Source organism: Chenopodium album, chromosome 4, assembly GCF_948465745.1.
Source record: "Chenopodium album chromosome 4, dcCheAlbu1.1, whole genome shotgun sequence".
Classification (NCBI taxonomy): domain Eukaryota; kingdom Viridiplantae; phylum Streptophyta; class Magnoliopsida; order Caryophyllales; family Amaranthaceae; genus Chenopodium; species Chenopodium album.
The window spans coordinates 2,032,111-2,055,454 of record NC_137837.1 but is presented as its reverse complement, the minus strand read 5'-3'; the positions used below and the strand labels follow the sequence as shown (position 1 = coordinate 2,055,454).

Here is a 23,344-nt window from a genome sequence, read left to right as displayed (position 1 = left end):
CAAATGAAGATTACAGTGCATGGACCAATTCAACACAATAAAATTTGGTACGGGTTGAGCTTGAGCCATAAGATCCAACGTACAATTTTGGAAAGTTTAAATTATTGATGGATTAGGTATCTCCATCACATCTCACACATGCATCCAAATCATCCAATTACGTTAACTTTGCCCAGATGATTGGAACCCAATGTTTAAACAAGTGTATTGTGTATACATTGACTACATAATACATGGTCTATTATTTTCTCATATTTGAGAGGAGAGAAAAATTATGGCGGGTTATTCTTTACTCCTTAACTTGAAAACCGCAATGCCACCGTTGACGGCGGTTGCGAGCTCGGTTAAGGATAGAGAATGTACTGCTGGTAGTTATAAGGTTTCGAATCCTAGGGTGTTGGTTTTGGGTGGTACTGGTAGTGTTGGCTCTTTCTAAGCTTTCTCCTCAACTTCGTATTGTTGTTGGTGGTCGAAATCGGTATTTGTCTTTCTTTATTTGTTCGTTTTTGTGTTTCCACGTACTCCCTTTGTCTCAAAATAAATGAATTTATATTTTTGACATATATATACTCAATTACTCATCAATAAATTAAATAAGTTTACTAATATTTCTAAATATCTCTAAATGTAAATATTATGAAAAATGACACGTTGAAAATATATATTTAAGATAGATTTTTACATCATATATTAAATTAGAAAAAATTAAGTTAAGGGGAGGTATGAAAAAAGTGCAAAAAGTCAAGTGATGCATCTGTTTTCGAATCGAGGAAGTAAGTTGCTAACATTCATGGATTATTTTTAAATGTTTGGTTTGATTATATTATGGAGGGAGAAAGGAGCAGCAATGGTGAGAAATCTTGGGGTGGAGTTTGTTGAGGTTGATATAGATAATGCAGAAATATTAGAGGATGCTTTACAAGGTGATTTTTTTTAGAATTAAGAGTATATATAACAACAATTCTTAACTTTTTGATCATAGGAAAGTTGAATATAAGGTACATGACACATACTTAATTTAAAATGAACATTATTAATTTTGTTACAGTATTTGTTTTCAGATGTAGATCTTGTAGTTCACACTGCAGGGCCTTTCCAGCAGACAGAAAAATGCTCAGTACTCGAAGCTGCTATTCGTGCAAAGGTGAGATGAGGTCATAATCTAAGCGCGTACTTAGATGATTTTGTTGATGGATGATTGCTTGTAATGTGATTCTCATTATGTATTAATGTACATTATTGTGTTTAAGAGTCAATAGCTAGTACTAGTTTTCGTTTTTGGGACATTTTGTGTATGTGTTTTCTTGACTCATACTTTTGTGATCTTATATACAGACAGCATATATTGATGTTTGTGATGATACAAATTATGCATCTCGTGCCAAATCGTTTTGTAAAGATGCTATTGCTGCTAATGTTCCTGCTATCACAACTGCCGGGATTTGCCCTGGTGTTAGCAATGGTATTTTTTTTTCTCATTGTCCTTTCCATATTTTTTGTGTTGACATGATCTGTTCATGACATTCTAGAGTCGAATTCATGCTTGGGGTATGAAAATTTTAAGCATGTGCAAGCCTAAGTGTTGCCAAAGAGTCTGCTTCCAATTATATTTTGTTTGATTGATTGACATTCCTTATTTTATTTTCGTTCCACTGGAATTATGATGACAGTGATGGCTGCAGAACTTGTTCGTGCTGCAAGAGATGAAGGCAGGGGTGAACCTGAAAAGCTTAGGTGATCATTTCTGTTCTTAAAGTTTCGTTGTTATGTTTTGTTAACCCGTGATCAACCTTCACAGTTTGTGCTGCGTAGATCTTAATTTCAAGTTTTATGCAGCTCTTTTCTTGACTTGATTAATTAAGACGGTCTTATGTGAGTAGTTCACTGGGAATATTGCTTGTTGAATGTTATTCTCAGATTCTCTTACTACACATCCGGTACTGGAGGTGCTGGTCCAACAGTATTGTCGACAAGCTTTTTACTTCTAGGAGAAGAGGTTATTGCCTACAACAAAGGTTAACTTCTTCCATTTTGTAACCCTTTTTTGTTTTACATGGTTATAAGCATTCATCAAAGGTTTCATCCTATGAAGTCTTGTTGTAAAATCAGGTGAAAAGGTCAAACTAAAGCCTTATAGTGGGATGCTTAATGTCAATTTTGGAAAAGGAATTAATAAAAGGGATGTATATTTGCTGTAAGTTACTAATATTGAAAAGTATTATTTTCTTCTGTTTTCTGTCAAGAACAATATATTTCATTCAACTGCTATCGACCATCTTAGTATGTTCCTTTTATGTTGTTGTAAGCTATGATCCTAATGTATAGCATCTGTTACTTATCAGTAGAAGATGTTACTTAATTTGACAAGGAATACTGATTTTTCTGCAGACATCTGCCAGAAGTAAGAAGTGCTCATGAAGTTCTGGGAGTACCAACTGTCTGTGCTAGATTAGGGACTGCACCCTTCTTTTGGAACTGGGGAATGTCCGTGATGACAGATCTTCTACCACTGGTATAATTTAGATTGCTGCAGTTGGTTAACCGGGATGTCATACTTCGTGTTATACAATACATCCATGAGCTTGTGTCACTGGATTATGCAGGATTATTTAAGGGACAGAACAAAGATTGAGAAATTGGTTGAGTTGTGTAATCCTACAGTTCGCGCAGTTGATGGTATTGTGGGGGAGCATATCTCAATGAGGGTATAATCTGTTAACAGTCCCTTCATATCATTAATTAGTTGATGGTTATTTACAAATGATTTATGTCATTCTTTCTATCTGATAGGTTGATTTGGAATGTTCGAATGGGTACAGTACAGTCGGATTATTTACTCATGAGAGATTGTGTGTGTAAGTATCATATCAGGCTTATAGATAGTCTTAATACTTGTACATTTTGTGTTATAAGCTTATATAGAGTACAAATGTGAAGCTCGATCATGTTTAAGGCTGTACGTACATAATTGTTCACAGATCGGTTGGAAAATCTGTTGCTGCATTTGTCTTAGCAGTCTTAGAAGGTAATACACAACCTGGGGTGTGGTTTCCAGAAGAGGTACATGCTTTAGACTCCTTTAATGTCAGGATTCGAGGACTTACATCGTACATTTTTCATGCCTTTTTTTGTGTTTATTTATCAAATTTTCCTGTTAAACTTGCTGCTGCTAAACAAAAATGTTTGTATATAGCCTGAAGGAATTGCAGTAGAGGCAAGAAATGTTTTATTGGAGCGCGCTGCTCAAGGAACGATCAATTTTATGATGAACAAGTACAATTTTTAATGAACTGACTTTAATTTAGTTGCTTGACTTTAATTTGGTCCTTGATCTTAGGCTGATTTCATGATGTTTATTTTGCATGATTCAACAGGCCTCCTTGGATGGTGGAGAGTCAAACCCAACATAGCCTGGCCTAGGCATATACGTCTGAGGACGGTTGAATTCAACTTGACTGACTAATTTGAGCGAGCAATTAATATAAGAATAAAGTGTCACTGTCATAAATACTTTCTCCGTCTTTTTTTTTTTAAGAAATTGAGTACAAAATAGGTGTTTAAATGGAATGAACAACTTAGCTTAGACTTTGAACTTAAACTTTCATTACCAAATATATAAAAACATCTACTAGTAATTGATTGCTTTAGCAAATGACAATTGACAATTAATTACATTAATATTTGACAAAGCAAGTATATTATCCAAATAGAAAGAGTGTTTGGCCGCTGAAACAAGGAGAAGGCAAGTGACCAAAGGTTAAGGCTAAACTAAAGGTCATGAAGGTCAATTCACATGGGCCCATTGCATATGGCACTATATAGATGATTGACAACTACATTTGCAAATAATCCTACTAATCAATCATATTGCTCCATAAACAGCAAATTGGAGAGCCTCTCAAAAGAAGCATATTTTCTTGTTTTTCTCTTTTTTTATTTTTCATTGTTTGAATATCTATCTTCAAAAAAGCTTATAATTCACAACCTCTATACATATTTTAATTGCTTTTTTTTTTTTGGTGCAAATATCTTAATTGCTTATAAGTATATACAAATACTTACCTTAACTAAATATTCATTGATGAGATTGTAAAATTTACATGTATTTCAATACTTCATAATTCTATACTTACATGAACATGATAAATTGGTCGATCACAAATCATTAAATCTTATATGTAATGTGTATTACACTCTCGACCTCCTTATTTCCTTTTTCTCAACATATCAACTTCAGTTTTATATTCGGAGAAATATGAATTGATGTTGCGGATTTACTATTTCATTAGGAAAAAAATTTTTAGAGGCTATTTCCGATCAATTAGGCAAATGAAATGTGATAAATATTCTAAATTAATATTGAAAAATGTACGTTTGTACATGATATATTTGCAAATGAGATAATTAGGCACCTTTCAATTTCATCACAGTTAATTGGCTAATAATTGGTGTTAGTTGTCCTAACACATTTACTTTTGTACAGTATTTGACACATACAACCATCCATGTCTTTTCATATTTCTTTCCAAAAATAAAGGAGTAAAATAAGGTAGTACTCACAAATCATAACTTTCACAAGTCATAAAAGAAGAAGAAAATCCTGCACTGTGAAAAAGTGTTGCTCTACTCCATATTAAAATGATCCTGATTTTTAAACATCTTTTCTAAACATTAATTGTATGTCCCCTTATGTGGCAAAATACATTAGTACTTGAACTATCCAAAAATGATCACTACATTGACTCAAGAATCAAGATTCCAGCTTTTAAAATGTAACTTGATCTTAGTTAATGATCTCCATAGGCATATAGCTGAAGCCTACCTGAAGAGGACAGGGTTAAAACTTTCAACACCGTGTTTAAAACAGGAATAGATAGTGATTTATAATCGGATTATTTCCATTATCATTAGGATTAAAGTTCCAATGAAATGAGTTTAATATACAATTATAATACTGACAATCGCTTTAACGAAATATCAAATGGTATTTGCATATATGCAGGGTAAAGATATATTAAGTGTGCTTAACACTTCAAACTTCAGAAAAACGAACTTTTTCGATGCATCTATTATATTTCATTTACAAGTTAATTAGTGTTTCTATTTGCGCCATCAGGTTTCTAAATATGCATGACTTTGATTCTTAATCTTGTTATTATAGATTATTCAACCAGATGATTATTTCTGTAAACAACCGGAGATTATTTAAGAAATTAAGACAAAAGAAAAGAGAAAATCGAGAACGGAAAAGAAAAGAAAAAAAAAAAGAAAGGGAAAGAAGTGATCACATGAAGTTTGCACTTTTGCTGACCCAGATCAAGAGACGTAGCTATCAATCTTCACACCCTAAAACAACATAAAATCAAATGTCGTGCCTCACCCTAATCTAAAAACAACAACCCTTTATTTTTCTGATTTTCTCCTTAATTATTTCCTTCATAACCAAGCATAAATAACGGTTGACATCTTTTTTGAGGCATTTCGTCGAACACATAGCATGCATCTTGATACAGGGGGATGAAGATTGGTATTCACAGGCTTGTTGATTTGATGAAGCCTTTCTTGACATGTCGTCGGTGTTGCTAGACTCCGGCGCATCAGTTTTCGATACTTCCAATTCTAAGAAAGGTCAGATTTTTAGTACTTTGCCTATTTCTTCGTTGGGGTTTTCTGGGTTCGTTTCAAACGATCAAATTGCTTCATCATTCAACATGAATCCATATGGGCAATCTGGGTTTGTGAACTCTAGTCAAATGAATGCGAAATTTGAGTTTACTTCACCGTCAACTTCGAATTTGGGTTCTGAAAAGCCCCCATTTAGCTCAATTCCTAGTCTTTCAAGGCCAAGATTGGTGAAGTCTAGGAAATCTCAAAATCCCAGGTCAATGGGAAGCTCAGAAACCCGGAAAATCGATCCGGGTTTTAATCCGTTTCGCCCCGTTTCGGATAATCTAGCAGGGGTTTCATCTAGGTTGGAGGGTAAAGATGATGATGAAGTATATATGAATAGTAATAGTAGTAAGAATTTAAATTTTAAGGTTGCTAGTAAGGTTGAGAAAGTAGGGGATGAACTTATTGATGAAATTAGGAAATTGAGAATTGAGAATCAAAATATTGGTAGACAAAGTGGCAATAATGTGTATGAAAGTGGGAGTTTGAGCTCGATTGGTGTTCAGCAACCTAGCAATATGGCATCTGAGCTTCTTGATAAGATACATAATTTGAACTTGGGAGGTTTAGGTACCGGGAGCTCGAGAGGTTCCGGTGTTGGTGAAGGTCATGGTGTGCATAATGTGAGTAGTTCAATTGGTACTTCATTGGCATCTGAACTTCCTAATGATTTGGAGAAGTTGAATCTCAAAGATACTGGTGAATTTCGTAGCGATAGTTTTGGTTTTGGTGCTTCTGATAGTAGTAAATTTGTGTCTGGGGGCAATAGGACAATGGAAGATTCTAATGACCCTAGCATTGCGAGCGCACTCCCTAGGATTAAGAACTTGAACATAGCTGATCCTGACGAAAATAGTGGTACTAAGAAACAAATGAATAGCAACATGAACAATCCGACATTTGGCTCTGTGGATGCTAATAGAACTGAATCTGGTGAAGAGGTGGACGTGGATACGATGATTTTGGATGAGATGGTGAAGTTGAAAATTCTAGGTGATACAAAGGAATCTAGTGATCATGCCAATGCAACTGACAGTTCATATCCAAGGACTGAACCACTTGGAAGCATGAGCAAGGAAGATAGTAGAATATTATATCCCACGGAGTTCCTAAACCCAATCAAGGAACAAAAAGAGCATTCAGTTGGTCCTCAAGTAGCTGATTACCAATCGAATAAAGGCTCTGTATTTCGTGAAGCATCCGCATCATCAACATCATCTCTTTCATCTGGCAGCCTACACTTTCAGCCGGTGAGGCACGAATTTGAAGTGCCTTGTACTGATGGTACTGTGAAGAAGGAAGGTTTCACTTTTGGTTACAACCAGGAAGGTTCAAGGATTCCCTTTGTTGAATTTAGAACACCTGATTCGAAAGTGCAAACTGGATACAGCACCAAGGGACTAGTTAGAGATGCTAAATCCAAAGGGAGGAAGGCAAAAGTAAAAGAAACTAAATCAGTCTTGATGTCTATTGGGAATAATTTTACATCACAGGAGAATAACTTCCAACATGAACCTTCTGAGTCTTATTCACCTATGGATGTTTCTCCTTATCGTGAAACTGGGGATGCCGAGCAATCAAGTAAAGAGCCTTCATTGACAACTGAGAGCCGGGCATCACTTGAAGCACACACACCCCTTTCTAATGATGCAACAGATGAGGATTTGATTAGAGCTACAGAAAACATGGACATTTTTGAAAACAATGATGTGAAGCATGGTGAAGCAGAAGAGCAAGTTTCAGAGTGCACTGGCAATACATGTGCAGCTATGGCAAGCTCTCCAGTGGATTTTGTGTCTGCAGCTGAAAGTGAAAGTTTTATGTCTGCATATGAGAATTTGGATGAAAATGGAGAAAATGAGGTTGAATCAAACAGTGTGGAACAAAATTGTGATCAAACTCGATATTTCTCCACTGCAAGTTCTGCAACCAGTGGAGAATCTTCTTTCACTTTTGCTGCTTCCTCTTCTGCCCAAGGTCAAGCATCAACTGCTACTCGGTTACATAAGAAGAAAATTCGTATGAAAGTTGGCCCAGATATCTATATTCCCGCTAGGAGTACTATATTATCTGATTCACAGTTTTCTCCCATTTCTAGAGTTTCTGTCCTTCCTTCACAGGTGGTGCAAAGTGATACTGTACCAACTGCTCCCTTAAAAGGTATTAAAAAGGTTACCTCTTCAACAAACATGTCAGTAGGAGGTAGTATTGTGGGAGATGCAAAGAAAGCTATATCATCTCCAACAGCACCAGCTCGTGCAGCACAAGAAGCTTGTGAGAAGTGGCGTCTGAGGTGCTTTTCATATTTGACTATTCTGATTGTTTGCAATATTTTGTTTTCTTTACCATTCTATTTTTGCTGTTGAATATTGCTAAATGCTAACATGGTAGACACCTTTAGGGTGATTTATTCAGTTTCTAATTCGATTACCATTTAGTTTGAGTTATTTAAGATTGCTTAGTGCTAACTATGATGAAGACTTTCAGGGGAAACCAAGCTTATGCAAATGGAGATTTGGAGAAAGCAGAGGCTTATTATAGCCAGGGGCTGAGCTGCATTCCTCAACATGAGACATCTAGGGACTGCCTCCGAGCATTGGTCCTTTGCTACAGTAATCGAGCTGCTGCTCGTATGTCTCGTGGAAGAATTAGAGAAGCATTACGAGACTGTCTGGTTGCCGCTGACATAGATCCCAGCTTCTTCAGAGTTCAACTCAGAGCTGCAAAGTAATGCTCATAAAATACATGCCCTAATGTCTTTTCCCTGTAGTTTAAGCTTGTGTGTTGTGTTACTTTTAGCCTTTTGGGGTAGGAAGTGTGACTTGTGTAGGGATCTGTTACATTTTATTCTGGAACATAGTTTGTCCTTTATGCCTCTTTATCCCTCTTCATCTGTTTTCTTTTGTTGAACTAGCTGCTACCTTGCTCTTGGTGAAATTGGCGATGCATCACTGCATTTCAAGAGACTGTTGCAGTCGACTGATATCTGTGTGGAGCGGAAAATTATTCTAGAAGCTTCAGATGGCCTACAAAAGGCACAGGTACCCTATTTAATTTGTCAGTGTTCTTTTAATTGGCCATTCCAAATCACTGCTATTTTCCACCTCCAAATAAAAAACATAAATTAAAAGTGCTCATGCCTCTGTTCCAAGCGAAATAATGACAAAGTTTCTTATGCAAAAGGAAAATTCTATTTATTACATATAGCTGAGCACAAAAACTGGGGGGGGGGGGGTGGGGTTTGAAATTTATGCTTTCAATGTCAGTATTTTAGCCTTCTAGGCAGGATTTTCAAGATCAATAATTGACACTTGGGCATTTTGATTAGGGGAATACTAGAGGGAGTTTTACTAATACTAAAGACAATGTATCAGATTTTTGAGGTTGCTCAATACTGTTGCTCTCCTTGAATTGTGATGTTTGCCTACTGCCTTACCCCTGTCTGCCTCTTTGACTTTAGTTACTGGGATAGAGTAGCTTTTAAGGGAATATTATCCATATAAAGCCGCATAATCTTTTCACTTTTTCAAGGATTGGGATCTTGGGGATCTGGAGGGTTAATATATATACTTGCTTATGTATGGTCCATATAAGTATTTGTTAGTGCTGTATTCCTGTTGAGTTTGTATTTAAGCTAATGATACCGTGTCTTTGTGATCACTTGCTAGGATATATGTGGAGGATTTGTTTTTTGCTTGGCCTTATTTTTCTAGCATATGGGGAAGTATGGGACACTAAATTTTGATGTAATTTCCTTCTTTGTCTATAAAAAGTTCTAGCGTTTATTTGTAGATGGTTCACGGTCTTGGATTGATCCATTATGTTGCTGTATAGACTCATTAAAGTTATGTTTTCAAGTTGATCGTCTAGACTTTTTCCCATATGTTGCTAGTCACAAGGGCGTTAGTTTTCCCAAAATCCATTTAAAAAGTAAAACATGTTGTGACATGTATTTGGAGGAGTGTTTACCGAGTCATGATTAAGTTTGCACTGTAGCATAGGGGTGTAATAATTGCAAATTTTTTAAAACCTGTGATAAGATGGACTTAAATGTGTTGACTTGCAGAAAGCATCTGAATCCATGGGTCATGCTGCTCGACTTTTGTTACAAAGGACGCTGTCTGATGCAGAAACTGCTCTAGGAGTGATTTCTGAGGCCCTAATTATCAGTCCATACTCAGAGAAGTTGCTTGAAAGTAAAGCAGAAGCACTATTTATGGTTTGTAGCTTTGTCAATGCTCTTTTTTGTTTTCCCTTCTAGTCAATGGTTATCTTGACAGCTTTATATAAGACTTTTTCATTTGCAGTTCCGAAGATATGAAGAGGTGGTACAGCTATGCGGGCAGACTTTGGAAACTGCTGAAAAGAATTCACCTTTACTGGGTGCTGATGGACAGTCACCATGTTTGGAGGCTTCTGAGCTCTTGGAGAGTTATTCTTTCCGGATTTGGCGATATTGTTACATATTCAAATCAAACTTTTATTTAGGAAAGCTGGAAGAAGCTGTTGATTTTCTGGAGAAGAAAGAGCGTTGGAGGTCTATGGTGGCCAAGTAATGCATCCTCTATTGTAATTTATTTTAACCTTTTTGTGTTAAGCATGACTTTCTCAAATTATGACTCAATGCTAATAAAATATTCTAGGTTTGGAAATGAGACTATTGAATCATTTATACCACAACTTTCAACTGCACATGAGCTGATAAATCATAAGGTATGTCATTGCATTTTTTTTTTTCCCTTTCCCTTTTCCTGTTTTGTCTGTAGTGGCTTATATTTACTGTTGCTCTTTATGTTCTATTTAAAATATCCTCAGGCTCTTTGTTGTCAACCACAGAACAGTTAATCAGTTATAAGTGTCCTACTTTGTCAAACACTCCTGTACCCTTGTCTCGCTGTTGTCAGACTTAAATAGGCTGTTCTACATTAGTGTCGAAGTCGAATAGCAAGGATCACTATTATATAGAGTTGCCATCCTACTTGAGCAAATTCAGCTTACAAAAATTCTGGAAGAATTCTCGGGTGTCCATGTTTCCTTGCTTTAGAAACGTTACTTCTCTGAATACTCTTTCCGTGCCACACTCCCACATTATAGTTCCTATTTGCCTATTTCTGAGACCCTAAATGTTGTTCTTATTTATATTTTTGAATAGTATGTAAAGACCATTATACCCTCATTTTTTTTACTTTATTCATTGTACTTCCTAAATTACCCTTGATTTTTCCACTTGCCTTGTATTTTTTCCACATTCTCTCTAACTTTTGTCTATAATTGTACTTTTCACTTTTTTTAATCATACTTCATCCACTTTCTCCTCCCATTTCTTAAATACTGTGAAAAAACACAAACATCTATTCATTCTTAAGTACTATTTTTTTTGTCTTGAAAAAATATACAAAAGTTAGAAATAATTTTCTATTCATTCTGTAATGTCTAGGGAAGAATTTTCTGTTCATTCTGTAATGTCTAGGGAGTATTTAGGGATATGGATATTGTCCCCTGTTAAGGTAGCATATCATTCTGTTACAATTACAACTTAGCAAGCTTTGATGTTAGCATGTAGGATGGTTTTTGTCTGTTGGCTTCTTAAGTCTTCAAGTCAAACTTGTACTTCCTTTTTGGTTTCCACTTGCATTTGTTAGCAATTTATGTCTTTGATTAGAGATGGCAATATTAAGTGGATATCCGCTAACCCGCTCCACCCGCTTAAAATAAATGGACGAAAATCCGAATTAAATGGATGAGAAGCGGGTGACGGATGAAGCGGATGATGGATCGGATCGGATGTGGATGATATTTTTTTCACCCGCTAACCATCCACCCATCCGTTTAACATATATTAAATTTTTAATCAAAGAATTTTACTAATAAAATATAGAATGTGCAAGAAAATTACGTGTCTTTTTTTTGTTGCAAATTAATTTTTCAAACAATATGTTGTTATTGTTTCTTTTTTATTAATAAATTAAAAAAATTATTGTATAAATAACCGAAAATTAAAGTTTATCTGAGTTTTTTTTACATTTTAGTACTCATCCATTTGTCATCCGCTCCACCCGTTTCATCCGCGGATGATGGACGGACGGATATGGATGATGGGTGAAGCGGATGACGGATGGATGTGGATGGAGCAATTAGGATAATGGATGGGTGCGGGTGAAGCTCCACCCGATCCAAATCCGATCCATTGCCATATCTATCTTTGATAGTTATGAGTAGAACTGTCAAAAGTTGACCCGACTCGAAATACTGACTCAAAACCGATTATTAACCGAACCATCTGAACCCAAAAAAATGGTGACCCAAACCCGACCTGACCCGACCTGAAACCAATCCTAGACCCAAGTTGACCCGAGTATGTGAGACCCGAACCCGAACTGACATGGAGATGACCCGACCCGAATGTAATTCGTAAATTATTGACCTGAACCGAACCCTACTTGAACCGAAATTGACCCAAACCCATTTGAACCTGTCAAAACCAGAATTTAACCCGACTTGTTACTGACCTGACCTGACATCAACCCGACCCGTTCCTAACCCAACCTGTTACAAACCCGACCAGAAATCAACCCGACTTGTTATTAACCCGACCCAAATTCAACCCGACTTGTTATTGACCCGACCCTAATTTTACCAGACCTATTACTAATCCGACCAAAAAATTCAGCCCGATCTGTTACTAACCCGACTCGAAATCAACATGACTTGTTATTGACCCGACCTAAATTCAACCCAAATTGTTCTTGACCCTATTTCAAATCACCTTAAATGCAATTTAGACCACATTATTATTGTTGATCAAAACATTTTGTCTAGGGAGACCAAGTCGGTCCAGGCAGCAAAAGAAAGGAGCATCATCCTCAAATTTAAGAATTAAATATAGTATATATTTGTTGTATGGTCATAGAAGATAATTATCTGTCTAAATTATAGACTATAGTTCCCTTGTATATTGCCATATATATTATAGTCAAAGGAAATAATTAACTTGATAAAAATGATAATTATCTATTTATATTTAGTTGAACCCGAATATGAACTAACTTGAAAATGACCCGACCTGATTGTAACCTACAAATTATTGACTTGAACATAACCCGACTTGAATCCGAAAATAACCCGACTTGGAAATGACCCAAATTATAACCCGCAATATATTGACTAGAACTGAACCCGACTTAAACCCGAGAATGACCCGACTTGAAAATGACTCGACCTGATTATAACCATAACCCGATAAGAAGTATGACCCGACGTGACCCGACTCAAGCATGACCCAAACCAAACCCCGCATAGGTTATGGAATTAATCCGAATTGACCCGACCCGAGTTGACCTGACCCACTCTTACCGACCTAAACCCGACTCGTTTACTCGAAATGACAGTTTTACCCAAAACCTCCAAAATATCTCAAAAAGTGTTGATATTAGCCTTCAATATTGGATTTTTTTTCTCTTGGAAATAAAAATTGCCGAAGTGTTTACCATGGTCCCTAATACTCTCCGGGAGTCCAATTGGCTGGGTGGAACCATCCGATTTGTCTTTAAACGACCAATTTACCAGTTTACAACTTGCACCAATTTCATTGACTCAAGCCTACCACGGACATTTATGACATCATATAATGATCATATATGGTTCCAAACGACATTATATGATCCCGAGATGTATCCCTTAAAATCTAAATGCTTTTCGACACCGGGCCCCCGAAACAATCGAAATTTCTCAAAAAGCGTGGATATTAAGCCTTCAATTTTGGAATTTTTTGACTTTTTTTCTCCCGAATATAAAAATTGCCGAAATGTCTAGCATGGTCCCTAATACCCTCCGGGAGTCAAATTGAGTGGGTGGAATCATCCAATTTGCCTTTAAACGACCAATTTACCGGTTTAAAAATTGCACCGATTTCATTAATTCAAGCCTACCACGAACATTTATGACAACAAATGATGATCATATATGGTTCCAAACGACATTATATAACCCCGAGATGTATTCTCTAAAATTTCAATACTTTTCGACACCAGGCCCCCAAAAACTCCAAAAATTCTCAAAAAGCGTGAATATATCTTTCAATTTTTGAATTTGACTTTTTTCGCCTGTATATAAAATTGTCGAAATATTTTCCATGATCTCTAATATCCTCCGGGAGTCCAATTGGGTGGGTGGAACCATCCAATTTGCCTTTAAACGACCAATTTACTGGTTTACAACTTGTGCCAATTTCATTAACTCAAGCCTACCACAAATATTTATGACAACATATAATGATCATATATGGTTCTAAACGGCATTATATGACCCTGAGATGTATCCCCTAAAATCTGAAAGCTTTTCGACAACGGGCCCCGAAACCTCCAAAATTTCTCAAAAAACGTGGATATTAGACTTCAATTTTGGGATTTTTTGACTTTTTTCCACACGAAATTAAAAATTGCCGAAATATTTACCATGGTCTCTAATTTCCTACGGGAGTCCCATTGGGTGGGTGAAACCATCCAATTTGTCTTTAAACGGAAAAAAAACTAATTTACTACTTGCACCAATTTCATTAACTCAAGCCTACCATGAACATTTATGACAACACATAATGATCATATGAGGTTCCAAACAGCATTATAAGACCCCGAGATGTATTTTCTAGAAATTCAAGACTTTTTGAAACTAAGCCTCGAAACCTTCAAAATTTTGCAAAATGCGTGGATATTAATCTTCAATTTTGGCATTTTTTGACTTTTTATCGCTCGGAAATAAAAATTGCCAAAATGTTTACCATGGTCCCTAATACCCTCCGAGAGTTCAATTGGCTGGATGAAACCATCCAATTTTCCTTTAAACGGCCAATTTACCGGTTTATAATTTACATCGATTTTATTAACTCAAGCCTACCACGAACATTTATGACAACAAATAATTATCATATATGGTTCCAAACGACGTTATATGACCCCGAGATGTATTACTTAAAATCTCAAGGATTTTCAACACCGGGTCCCTAAACCTTCAAAATTTCTTAAAAAAGTGGATATTAGCCTTCAAATTTTGAATTTTTTGACTTTTTTTTTCGCCCAAAAATAAAAATTGCCGAAATTTATACCATGGTCCTTAATATCCTTCGGGAGTCCAATTAGTTAGGTAGAACCATCCAATTTTTGTTTTAAACGACCAATTTACCGGTTAACAACTTGCATTGATTTCATTAACTCAAGCCTACCATGAACATTTATGAAAACATATAAAGGTCATTTATGGTTTCAAACGACATTATATGACCCCGAGATGTATCTCCTAAAATCTCATTTATTTTCGACAGTGAGTGACAGGGTAAAGTCGTATCCCCTAATAAAAAATAATTACCTAAGTCCTCTAAGTAAAGTAGATAGGGAAGTAGGGTCGAACTCCACAGGGAAACAAGTCTTTCTACTCTTAATTAATTATTATAATCTAAATTATCTAAGTAACCAATATTTATGATTGAATAATAAACTAAACTACGGAGATCAAGAATAGGGAGAAAATAATATAAAAAGGATCTAGGGCATAGGTTCACCAATAAATAATATTCCAGGGTAGAATATAATAATCATTCATCAAAGCATATATTAATCATATATTAATCAGATTATAAAGGGCTTTCGCTACGTATTATAATCACACAATTAATTTACTGGTATTAAATCTCATCTTTCGAATCTCGACCTAACCATTTATAAATTAACCTGCCTATTGAAACTAGACCTAAACATCAATTCTCATTTGTCGAATCTCGAATCAATATTGTCAAACTCATGCATAAAAGATCAGGCCTAATTTAGTCACAGAGCATTAAATCAATCAGTAGGAAATTAATCTAGCATTGATAATTAACAACAATAAATTACCCCTTCATATTATTTATGGATCCCCATAAACCCTAGAAATAAAACTACTCACACATGGTAAAAACTAAACTAATCAAAGCAATTGAAGGAGACATGATGAAAGAAAGAAAATAAATAACTGAGATTAAACCAAGAGTTGTAGAGATAGAAACAAGAGAGAAAATAATACTAAGAATTTAATTTAGGGAGAGAGAGAAAAGTTAGAGAGAGAAAAAAAAAAGAAAAGAAAAACTAAAACTAAAACTAAAAACTAAAAGAAAATAAAAACTAAAACTACATAATCTACCTCCTGACCTCCTCCCTTACGTACTACTACTACTCCTATTTATATCAAACCCACCGACTTAACTACAAACAAAGCCCACTAATGAACGAAACCCACAAATCCCACTCACCTTAAAACTCTAAAAGAATTTAAACAACTGACATGTACTAGGAGCTAGGACTGATCGGGCATTAGGCTGCTTAATCGGGCCCGTTATATAACTTCGCCCTCAGTTGACTTCTCTTGGAAGCTTGGATCTGTACGCTTGAGTTATTTAAATCTTTGGCCCAATTTTTCCCTTGGTTGGTCCATAATAATAACTTGTGGAATCTTGTACTTTCTCATATATTGAGCCCTTATTCACCGAATTAAAATTCTCTAACTCGGCCTTGGGCTTAATATATACAGTCATAAAATACGATCTGACTCTAATATTTTCGTAGTGGCGCAATAAGCTCGGAAATTGTCATAAATCTGCAAATTCCTACAAAATAATACCAACTCTACAAAAACACTAGAAAACGTGTATTAGTAATAAAAATAGCTCCGTAGAGCTCAAATTAGCACAAAAATGACCATGGGACGGGGAATAAAAAATATATAAAATAGACTCATCACTGAGCCCCAAAAGCTTCGAAATTTTTCAAAAAGTGTGGATATTAACTTTCAATTTTGGATTTTTTTTGACTTTTTTTTCGTCCGAAAATAAAAATTGACAAAATGTTTACTATAGCCCCTAATATCCTTCAGGAGTCTAATTGGGTGGGTGGAACCATCCTATTTGCCTTTAAGTGACCAATTTATAAGTTTACAACTTGCACCGATTTCATTAACTCAAGCCTACCATGAACATTTATGACAACATATAATGATTATATATGATTTCAAATGGCATTATATGCCCCCGAGATGTATCTCTTAAAATCTCAAGGCTTTTCGAAACCGGGCCCCGAAACTCTAAAGTTCTCAAAAAGCGTGGATAATAAGCCTTCAATTTTAGAATTTTTAGACTTATTTTACCCCGAAAATAAAAATTATCGAAATGTTTACCGTGGTCCCTAATACCCTTCGGGAGTCCAATTGGGTTGGTTGAACTATCTAATTTGCCTTTAAACGACAATTTTTCCATTTTACTACTTGCACTGATTTCATTAACTCAAGCCTACCACGAACATTTATGACAACATATAATGATTATAAATGGTTCCAAACGCCATCATATGACCCTGAGATGTATCCCCTAGAATTTTAAGACTTTTCGACACCGGGTCCCGAAACCTTAAAATTTCGCAAAATGCGTGGATTTAATTTGGAATTTTTTTATTTCTTTTCGTCCGGAAATAAAAATTGCTAAAATGTTAACCATGGTCCCTAATTCCCTCCGGGAGTCCAATTGGATGGGTGGAACCATCCAATTTGCCTTTAATAAGCCAATTTACCGGTTTACAATTTGCACCGATTTCATTAACTCAAGCCTACCACGAACACTTATGACAACAAATAACGATCATATATGGTTCCAAATGACATTATATGACCCCGAGATGTATTCCTTATAATTTCAAGACTTTTCAACACCATGCCCCAAAACCTCCAAAATTTCTCAAAAAGCGTGAATATTAGCCTTAATTTTTTGAATATTTTTTACTTTTTTTCGCTCAGAAACCAAAATTGCCGAAATGTTTACCATGGTCCCTAATACCTTCCAGGAATCCAATTGGGTGGATGGAACCATCCAATTTGCCTTTAAACGACAATTTTATCGATTTACAACTCGCATCGATTTCATTAACTCAAGCCTACCACGAACATTTATGACAATATATAATGATCGTATTTGGTTCCAAACGGCATTATATGATCCCGAGATGTATTCTCTAAAATCTCAAGGCTTTTCGACACTGGGCCTTGAAACCTCCAAAATTTCTCAAAAATCGTGGATATAAGCCTTCAATTTTGGAATTTTTTGACTTTTTTCACCCGGATATAAAAATTACCGAAATGTTTACCATGGGTCCATGGTCCCTAATACCCTCCAGGAGTTCAATTTGGTGGGTGGTACCATCCAATTTGCATTTAAACGGTCAATTTACCGATTTACAAATTGCACCGATTTCATTAACTCAATACCTTGAACATTTATGACAACAAATAATGATTACATATTGTTCCAACAACATTATATGACTCCGAGATGTATTTCCTTGAATTTCAAGACTTTTAGACACTGGTCCCCGTAGACTCCAAAATTTCCCAAAAAGGTAAATATTTAGCCTTCAATTTTTTTTAATTTTTTGACTTTTTTTCGCCCGAAATAAAAATCGCCGAAATGTTTATCATGGTCCCTAATACCCTGCGGGAGTCCAATTGGGTGGGTGGAACCATCCAATTTGCCTTTAAAAGGCCAATTTACTGGTGTACAACTTGCACCGATTTGATTAACTCAAGCCTACCACAAACATTTATGACAACATTTAATGATTATATATGATTCCAAACGGCATTATATGACCCTAAGATAAATCCCTTAAATTTTCAAGGTTTTTCGACACCGGGTGTCAAAATCTCCAAAATTTCTCAAAAAGCATGGATATTAGCCTTTAATTTTGGAATATTTTAATTTTTTTCGGAAATAAAAATTGTCAAAATGTTTACCATGGTCCCTAATACCCTCCGGGAGTCCAATTGGTCGGGTGGAACCATCCAATTTGCCTTTAAATGACCAATTTACCGGTTTACAACTTGTACTGATTTCATTAATTCAAACCTACCACGAACATTTATGACAACATATAATGATCATACATGGTTCCAAATGGCATTATATGACCCCGAGATGTATCTCCTAAAATTTCATTATTTTTCGACACATGAAACCTTCGAAATTCCTAAAAAATCGTGGATATTAGCCTTCAATTTTGGAAAATTTTGACTTTTTTTCTCCCAGAAATAAAAATTGCCGAAATGTTTACCATGATCCCTAATACCCTCCCGGAGTCCGATTGGGTGTGTGGAACCATTCAATTTGCCTTTAAACGGCTAATTTACCGATTTACAACTTGCACTGATTTCATTAATCAAGCCTACCACGAACATTTATGACAACATATAATGATTATATATGGTTCCGAACGACATTGTATGACCCCGAGATGTATCCCCTAGAATTTCAAGACATTTCGTCACCTGGCTTCGAAACCTCCAAAATTTCTCAAAAAGCGTGGATATACCTTCAATATTTGAATTTTTTGACTTTTTATTCGCGTGGATAATAAAATTGCTGAAATGTTTACCATGGTTCCTAATATCCTCTGGGAGTCCAATTTGGTGGGTGGAACCATCCAATTTGCCTTTAAAAGACCAATTTACCGGGTTACAACTTGCACCGATTCATTAAATCAAGCCTACCACGAACATTTATGACAACATATAATGAGCATATATGGTTTCAAACGGCATTATATGACCTCGATATGTATCTCCTAAAGTTTCAAGGCTTTTCGACACTGGGCCTCGAAACCTCCAAAATTTCTCAAAAAGCGTGGATCTTAACCTTCAATTTTGGAATTTTTTGACTTTTATTCGCCCGGAAATAAAAATTGCTGAAATGTTTACCATGGTCCCTAATATTCTCCGGGAGTCCAATTAGGTGGGTGTAACCATTCAATTTGCCTTTAAACGGCCAATTTACCGGTTAATAATTGCACCAATTTCATTAGACAAGCTTACTATTATGTCATCTTTGTTTAAGTATGCTTGTTGCCATAAACTATCCTGCATTTTTCATGTATCTGTGGTGTAAGGTGTTTGCTCCTGTTTGCAGTCCGCGGGAAATGGAGCCTTTCTAGCAGGAAAGCATAAAGAAGCTGTTGAACATTATACTGCTGCTTTGTCATTTAACGTTGAGTCCCGACCTTTCAGTGCAGTATGTTTTGCCAATCGTGCTGCAGCCTACCAAGCATTGGGGCAGATCACTGATGCAATTGCAGACTGCAGTTTGGCTATAGCATTGGATGAACATTACTTGAAGGTTTGGACCAATTATATCCGCATTTAGTAGTCATCAGAGCACTAAAACTGTTTTTATATAACATTTTATGTAATTTGTTATACTTGAACCTTGTTAAACTGCAACTTCCAACTTAGCTAGTTCCTAATGAAGAAACACACTAAAGTTTATAACTCTACCTAGCCTTTTGGAGGAACACATTTTGAGTTGGTAACATTGTTTATGGCCTTATGGGAATTTTCGGATTGACATAAAAAATCCTACGTAGTAAAAATTTCAGATCAGATCATGTTTTTTAATGCCTGGACAATGGGCTCCCAATAACACTTACTGGCTTCTTTAAAACAGGGTTTTCTACTGTTTGAACTTTACGTAAATTAACATCATTTTGAAATAAATCATCAAAAAGTCAAAGGCAACAGCATGCTTCTTTAATAAGCTTATTGTTTATGCACTGCTTTTACTGAGCGATCTGCCCAAGCTTATTGTAAGTAATGGACATGTACCTATCCAAATAAGTGATAAGTATGAATTTAGTTCTGAACAAATAGGGTTTATTTATTTTTATATATTTTTTTTGAAAGACCACTAATAATTACTTCTCCATTCAATAAAATGCATCCGTGACCATGAACTAATATGAGTAAAATTTAAAAATTTTAACATTTTGAAACTGTTTACTGAGATGAAACTAACAAGCATGACAATTTATTTCTTATATATTAATGAAAATTTATGGTAAATTTTTTTGAAGTTTGACTTTCAAAAGAGAAATGGTGCAACTATTAGTGAATAAGGGAAGTAATATCTTTAGAAATGGTTTTCTACTTAATATGTAGAAAAGGTAGAGGTGTAGGTTGATGCTCTGGAATTCATTTAGAACATTTCCCTATTAGATGGCTCATCATGGCTTTTACTGTCATATTATGCATTTTGTTATCGGAAATCTATGATTGAGTGTTCGTGGAGGGAGTTAGCTACATCTTGACAATTATCCCTGTCTACTTAATTAAGCTAACCGTCGAAAGTGAAGTTAGTACTATTTACTCTGTCCATTCACTGTATCTAATTAGAGTGTTATCTTAATTATGTTGCAGGCAATATCCAGAAGAGCCACCTTGTTTGAGATGATTCGAGACTATGAACAGGCAGCGAAAGATCTTGAGAGACTTGTGTCTCTTCTTACCAAGCAGGCAGAGGAGAAGTCCACTTATTCAGGAGCATATGTGCCATTGGGCTCTGTAGCTGATCTAAGACAAGCTCGACAACGGCTTTTTCAGATGGAAGAACAGGCTAAGAGAGGGATACCTTTAAATTTTTACCTGATCTTGTAAGTGTTATACATTTATTAGTTTGATTATCTAATTCTGGAAAACTGAATTTGGTACTAACATCAGTCTTGGTCTTTATCCTGATGGCAGGGGAGTAGAGCCATCTGTTACGGCAATAGATCTAAAGAAAGCTTATCGTAAAGCTGCTCTGAGGCATCATCCTGATAAGGTCTGAGCCTTCACATTGCTGTTTTACTTGCCATTTTTTTAATGCTTGCAAAAATTCACACGAATATTGCTAATACAGGCTGGTCAATCATTGGCGAGAGCTGAAAGTGGAGATGATGGTCTCTGGAAGGAAATATCGGAGGGGGTCTACAAGGATGCTGATAAGCTATTCAAGATGATTGGCGAGGCATATGCAGTTCTTTCAGACCCTGATAAGGTGATGTGTAAAAAACCTATTTCTCTAATGCTCTCTTTATTCATTTCTTTATTTTACCATACCAAGTCTGTTATAAGATGTCACGAATACTACAACATTTGTTAAATGTCTAGGTGGTTGTCTTGGGAGCCTGAATTTTGACATATTTAATTTTCTTGGTATTTAGGTGAGCAAGTCTCTGCAAAATTAATGAAACATTATACACTGGGTAAACATAACAGATAATATGAAGAAAACAGGAAATGGAGCAATTTGGAAACACAATGTTTTCTCAAAATTATGTAGGGAACTTGAAAACCAAATACGTAGTAGTAGATACTCTTCTGTTTCATACTGGTCTTCTTACTTAAAATCTTTTTGTGAGGCAAAATTGGTCAAAGTGGAAAGAAAGATATGAAATGGAGGAAGTATTAATTATGTTGCTTGGAATTGTAAATGTTTCTAAATTATTGATGTTTATTATTAACAGAAAAATGTAAATTCATTGGGTAATAAAGTTTTTTGGTTGAGACAACGGAGTATATTCTAAATAAATCTAGTCCCGTCAAAAAAAAAAAAAAAAAAAAAAATCTAGTTTTCTTATGAAGCTGAACATAATTTTTCTTTGAATTGCAAGGCCAAGAGTTTTCCATTTCTGAAAACAGATGAGAAGTCACCTTGGTTTTTTTTTTCTTTTTTTTTTCTTTAAATATTTTATTATTATTATAATTTCTGCATAAAGTTTATAGCTGAGTTACTGCTGGATAACTGTGTTAAATCTGAAGTAGTTAAGGGTTGTGTGACTTGCTCCTTCACTTTGCAACCTATCATAACATACATGATACAGTTAAGTCACTACACTAGGGAAGTAGGGAGTCAAGAGATGACATTTTTTTTTTTTTGAAAGAAAGTCAAGAGATGACATTGAGCTTGTTAGAATTGATCGAAAATCTTTCCAAACCAACACATTGTTTACTAAAACTATTGGTATTCATTTGCAGCGTTTCCAAAATGATATTGACGAGGAGACAAGGAATGGCCAAAGGAAAAGTAGTAGCAATGCTTCAAGAATGTACACTGAAACTTCTTTTAACACTGCAGAAAGAGGTAATAGTGGAAGACAATGGCGAGAGATGTGGAGATCTTCTGCCAACCCTTATTCTCGGGGGTTTGAACCTACAAGACCTGGTAGATTTTATTAACAGAAAGACAGCCAGCTGAGTCACGGTTTGAACTATATTGAAGGAAACGACTAGATAAATCACACTATGAATCATGGTTATTACTATATCTAATGCTCTGAAGCTATGACAGAGACTTCCTCAACTAAACCCTGTGATTAACTTGAAGTTCAGAGGCACAATTGTGCAGCACTGTTGTGATTATCTAACGACACACAAGCAAAATGAGATTAAGATGGACTTTCCATCAGAAGTTCGGCAACTAACCCTAAGCCAAAGGTGTCTTGGTTCTCAAGTACATAGACGACGGAAAAAAAAAAAAAAATCTTTCTATATTAATTTTTTTACTTTTAGAAATTATATCAATATTCTTTTTCTTTTTTCATTTTCTTTTGGCTTGGAGGGTGTGAAGGGGGTATTTGTATGTGAGAAAGAAATTTGTTTTTCCAGTTGAAGCTATGTAAATACAGGCAACTTGTATAGCACAAAGAATTGCTTTGATTGAAATTAAATTATTATAGTGTTTGTGTTTGCTTATGTTTTCTGAAATCGGTCCTCTTGCTTATGAACTGTTAAAGACATTTGACATCTAGCATCACGCTTACAATTCAGGGAAAGCAGAAGGCTTGCGCAAGATTGA

The 23,344-nt window shown here is 35.5% G+C and overlaps 1 protein-coding gene and 1 pseudogene across 1 annotated transcript; both read left to right on the top strand.

Moving 5' to 3' along the window:
* The first annotated feature begins 274 nt into the window (after window positions 1–274).
* LOC145626898 (uncharacterized) lies at window positions 275–3,763 on the top strand (annotated as a pseudogene).
* Window positions 3,764–5,276: 1,513 nt separating this feature from the next.
* LOC145628473 (uncharacterized) lies at window positions 5,277–23,238 on the top strand. Its single transcript, XM_081680770.1, has 11 exons — window positions 5,277–7,963; window positions 8,158–8,397; window positions 8,585–8,711; window positions 9,737–9,889; window positions 9,978–10,222; window positions 10,314–10,383; window positions 19,643–19,849; window positions 20,926–21,158; window positions 21,250–21,328; window positions 21,407–21,544; window positions 22,525–23,238. Exons 1-11 carry the CDS (start codon window positions 5,568–5,570, stop codon window positions 22,723–22,725), a joined length of 4,089 nt encoding a protein of 1,362 aa, XP_081536896.1. The 5' UTR covers window positions 5,277–5,567; the 3' UTR covers window positions 22,726–23,238.
* Window positions 23,239–23,344: the final 106 nt, after the last annotated feature.

What these genes read in the sequence shown, in the direction of transcription:
- LOC145628473 (XM_081680770.1), top strand. Translation starts at nt 5,568, where the DNA reads ATGTCGTCGGTGTTGCTAGACTCCGGCGCATCAGTTTTCGATACTTCC. An exon ending in GTTCAACTCAGAGCTGCAAA is followed by an intron (nt 8,398 to 8,584) that starts GTAATGCTCATA and finishes TTGTTGAACTAG; the next exon opens with CTGCTACCTTGCTCTTGGTG. An exon ending in ATGAGCTGATAAATCATAAG is followed by an intron (nt 10,384 to 19,642) that starts GTATGTCATTGC and finishes TCCTGTTTGCAG; the next exon opens with TCCGCGGGAAATGGAGCCTT.